Source organism: Microchirus variegatus (genome assembly GCF_963457635.1).
Source record: "Microchirus variegatus genome assembly, chromosome: 16".
Classification (NCBI taxonomy): Eukaryota; Metazoa; Chordata; class Actinopteri; order Pleuronectiformes; family Soleidae; genus Microchirus; species Microchirus variegatus.
In genome coordinates, this window is record NC_139817.1 from 8,204,075 (window position 1) to 8,208,248 (window position 4,174).

Sequence of the window (4,174 nt, forward strand, 5' to 3'; positions counted from 1 at the left end):
CTAATCTACGCTGAAAAATTCAACATTATTGATCAAGACAGATTATGACTATCTCACTAACATTCATTATGGGAATTACATCTGATTTTCCACAAGTGTAAAAGAAAATTAAGAAAAACATTGTAAATAAGTGTGTTTTTTCCCCCTGGAAGGTGTTAAAGTCACATAATCTGAAAAGTAAGTTGGTATTTTAGGTCAAAATGTCATTGAGTATGTATTTAATTGGTTAATGGGTGTCATACTAGGGCGCTTTTCAGTAAATCTTTTTTAAAAGACATATAATTAAATGTTAGCACACATTTGGATATGAGTTAAAGCAGCTGATCTAAGTGTCACCTGCTGTCGTGGTGACTCAGCATGTGGAAGTGATTTATGTGTGTGTGTGTGTGTGATGTCAGTGGATAAATATGCAGAGTTCTGTCCGGTCAGTTGGTCGACATACCTGACGTTCTTCTTCCAACGGCTGCTTGTGTGACAAAGTTTAAACTTGGCCTGAAAAACAACTTCAAGAACAAAAATCGCTACAAAGACAAAACATACATTTGATCATATACGGCTTTTATAAAATACAATTTTTCACTTTTATTAGATAAAAGACAATGTGACTATTTTGGCAACTTCACACCATCACAACAACTGCAGTAAAACATAAGTGGCGGCCAGATTAAACCAGATTAAAGACAGGATTGATGGAGATCTTGCTTCTGGGCCAACTCTGAAAGCAAGATCTCCAGAAAAGAGACTTCATGAATAATCCCATCTGTCCCATTAGAGAGAAAACCTCATGAGAGAGAGAGAAGGCACAGAAGAAAATAAAGACAGAGAAAAGGAAGAAGAGAGCGCAGAGACAGAGAGACAAAGATGCAGGACTAGATTCCTGCAGAACAACATTCTTGTCAAAAACACTTCCCACACTCTTTCAAAATCTCCACGTCAATCATGACTCTCAAAAAACAACAAAGTATTCCGTGTTTTCATGAGCTGAGGTTATTTAATCAAACATCGTCTCACCATAAAAAACATTTTTCTGCTTTTATTGGACCGACCAAGCCTCCTAGTAAAAGATTAACTGACCCAACCCACTCACATCTACCGTTTTATTTTGAACTAACACAACTTTCAGGTTTTTTTTTTTTTAATTCTCTGGTGACAACAATCTGAAAATCTGAATTTGAGGTTACATTTCTAATCTGGGAAAGATTCCTGCAGCACATGTTGCCTTAATCTGTTAGTTTTTGTGCATTTGTTACATCCTCTGATGTGCAGATTAATTTAGTTAAGTTATTCTAACAGTATTATTATAAGAGTAAAATCCTAATTACAAGATTTTTTACAGAGCAAGAACAACAATATTATACTGTACAGTCTATCTGAAAATCCTAATCTGGGGAGAAATTGCTGCAAAACGTGTTAACTATAGTGTTATCATAAGACGAGAACTTTTATAAGACGCGTATAAGAATAGTTTACTGAACTGTTGTTGAGGCATCACCACCAATGTTTACTGTTTTTTTAATAACTGAACTTTCACTTCATTCTCAGTCAAAAACAAGTTGAAAATTATGGTGGCCCTGAGGTGCAAAACACAAAATCACAACACAAATCAAAAGCACAAACGCAAATCAAAAACACAAAAACATTAACTCAAAACGGAAACACAAATCACACAACGCAAAAACAAAAGCAGAAAACACGAAAATATTAACTCACAACGCAAACACGAAAGCAGAAAACATTGCATTGTTAATGTTTTCGTGTTTTCTGCTTTTGTGTTGTGTGATTTGTGTTTCTGTTCTGAGTTAATGCTCTTGTGTTTTGTGATTTGCGTTTGTGTTTTGCACCTCAGGGCCACCGTAGAAAATCCTAAACTTACAAATTAAACCGCTGCATATCGTTGGCTGTTTATGTTTGTTTGTAAGGTGAAAATGTGCAGTTTCAGACAGAACTTTTAAGTTTCTTTAAAAATAATCTGATTTCTGTTCTGTTAAAGAACAATCTGGCAATCCTAATCGGAAGAAAACTGCTGCACAAACATGTAAACTCTTATTATGTATTATGTGCAGATACTTAGACTCCAATTTTTAATGGATGAGGTTTATCCTTGTATTGAAGCACTTTATTTAGAAACATGCAGACTCAGTGACTGCAACAGTTCTCTATCTCTCTATCTTTTTTTCCACGCGTAGATTTGCGTAATAAAAGCCTCGTCGAAACTCTTCCTCTTCACCTGTCGCAGGTGAGGATGAAAAAAAAAAAAAAAACATCTCCTGGCTGCGCGTGCACGGCCACACCTGTCTCTATTTGCCTGAAAGCCCCGCCCACATCCAGACATACAGGTTTCCGTCGGACTTGTTTTCTTTTGAACAGCTGTTTAAAAGTTGTCTAAAAGCCTCACGACACCACAGTTCGCTCTCTACAGCCGCAGCCGCAAACATGCCGAGGAGAACCGCGCAGGAATGGATCCGCTTATCCCTGCGCACGCCGGGGATCCTCATCTTCGGGATGGTCATGGCTCCCTGCGGATGGATCCTGAACCTGACCGCCACCGTGGCCCCCAGCTGGAGGACCCTGAACAGCCTCCCCAACAGACCGCCCAGTGAGTACATCGAGCAGGGCATCTGGGACATCTGCAGGAGGACCTCGTCCTCGCCGAGGGGCGAATGCTCCCTGGAGGACACCACCTACTTCGCCAACCAGATCATCGAGGTCGCGCAGGGTCTCATGATCGCCTCCTTGGTCGTGACTTTGATCGGTTTGGCCGTGGCGATACCAGGAGTCCGCTGCTGGAGGGACAGACCCAACTGGATCGCGGCAGGTCTGGGGGGACTCCTGATCTTCCTCTCGGGCGTCATGACCATCATCCCCATCGCGTGGTACACGCACATCCTCACCGACGTCACCACGGTGTCGCCGCTCACCGACGTGCGCGTGGGCTACTGCATCGTGCTGGGCTACATCGGCGGCATCTTCGAGGTCCTGGGCGGCTTCGTGATGTTCATCGGCATCTGCCGCTGCTGCGGCGGCAAGAACCGCGGCGAGGTGCGCATGGAGGAGGCCCGGGCCACCGAGTTCAGGCAGAAGCCGCCGCCGAGACCCACGATCATCCCGAGCCTGGACCGCAGGAGCTACCCCAGCACCACCGTGCCCTACTCCAAAGACTCCCTGGACGACGACGTGTCCTTCCCGCGAGCCAAGAGTCCGGGAGTCCGCTCTGTGAACACCTCATACAGCGGGAGACCCGGGGACGCGGACCTATGAGGAGCCACATAGTCCAAAGAAAAACAACCTGAACATGGACATAAATAAGAAAAAAAAGGGACAGAGAATGAACAAATGTTCCTGGAAGAAGAAGAAACGGTGATTAAATAATGACTTTACAGACCCCAAATCTAGAATAATGACCTATTTATAGATGTAAACACTTAAATGCATCTGATTATTAGGAGAAACAATTGGAACATGGACATAATATAGATGAAAACAAAGTCTCTGGAAGAAGAAAATGGCTTTTAAATAATCACCTTACAGCCCACAAATCTAAATGACTCTAGCAAACCGTGTGCCTTTATAAAATATTCACTCTTAACAAACACCATTAAGTCGTTTAAAGCCACCGTTGATTGATTATCCTGGTTTCATGTGATCAAACAAGTTAATGAAATAGCAGTAAACACTTTAATCACCTGCAGGGATATGGGGGAAAAAAAGGCCAACAAATTGAAACATGAAAACATACTGAAAAGTCTGAAAAACGATAAAGTAAGTCATTTTTGATTGATTGTCCTGGTATTAAGTGATCAAATAACTCACTTAAATATTCCAACAGCTGTCTAGTTACTATAACAAAGGAAAAACAACTATATATATAGCAAAAAAAGGGGAATATTAATATGAATATCAATTTAAAAACTGCAAAATATACTTTTAATGACCTGCAGTCACTATCCTCCTATGAGGTGATCAAATAGTTTGCTGAAATGACTTAAAACATGATTGGACAACTTGAATAATAAACGTATAGAGCAAAAAAAAGAAGCAGAAAGTGGAAACTTTCTCAGCATTTGCGTCGTTTAAAAAACATGAATAATACCAGAAAGTATATACTTTGACCCCACACCCACAGTGCAGTTATCGGCGATTGATCGATTATCGTGGGCGTCGAACGATCAAATAT

At 41.2% G+C, this 4,174-nt stretch overlaps 1 protein-coding gene across 1 annotated transcript; it reads left to right on the forward strand.

The window, feature by feature from the left end:
* Positions 1-2,433: 2,433 nt before the first annotated feature.
* Positions 2,434-3,258, forward strand: LOC310938136 (claudin-23-like; the record flags this gene model as incomplete). Its single annotated transcript, XM_083902581.1, has 1 exon — positions 2,434-3,258. One exon carries the CDS (start codon positions 2,434-2,436, stop codon positions 3,256-3,258), a length of 825 nt encoding a protein of 274 aa, XP_083758707.1.
* Positions 3,259-4,174: the final 916 nt, after the last annotated feature.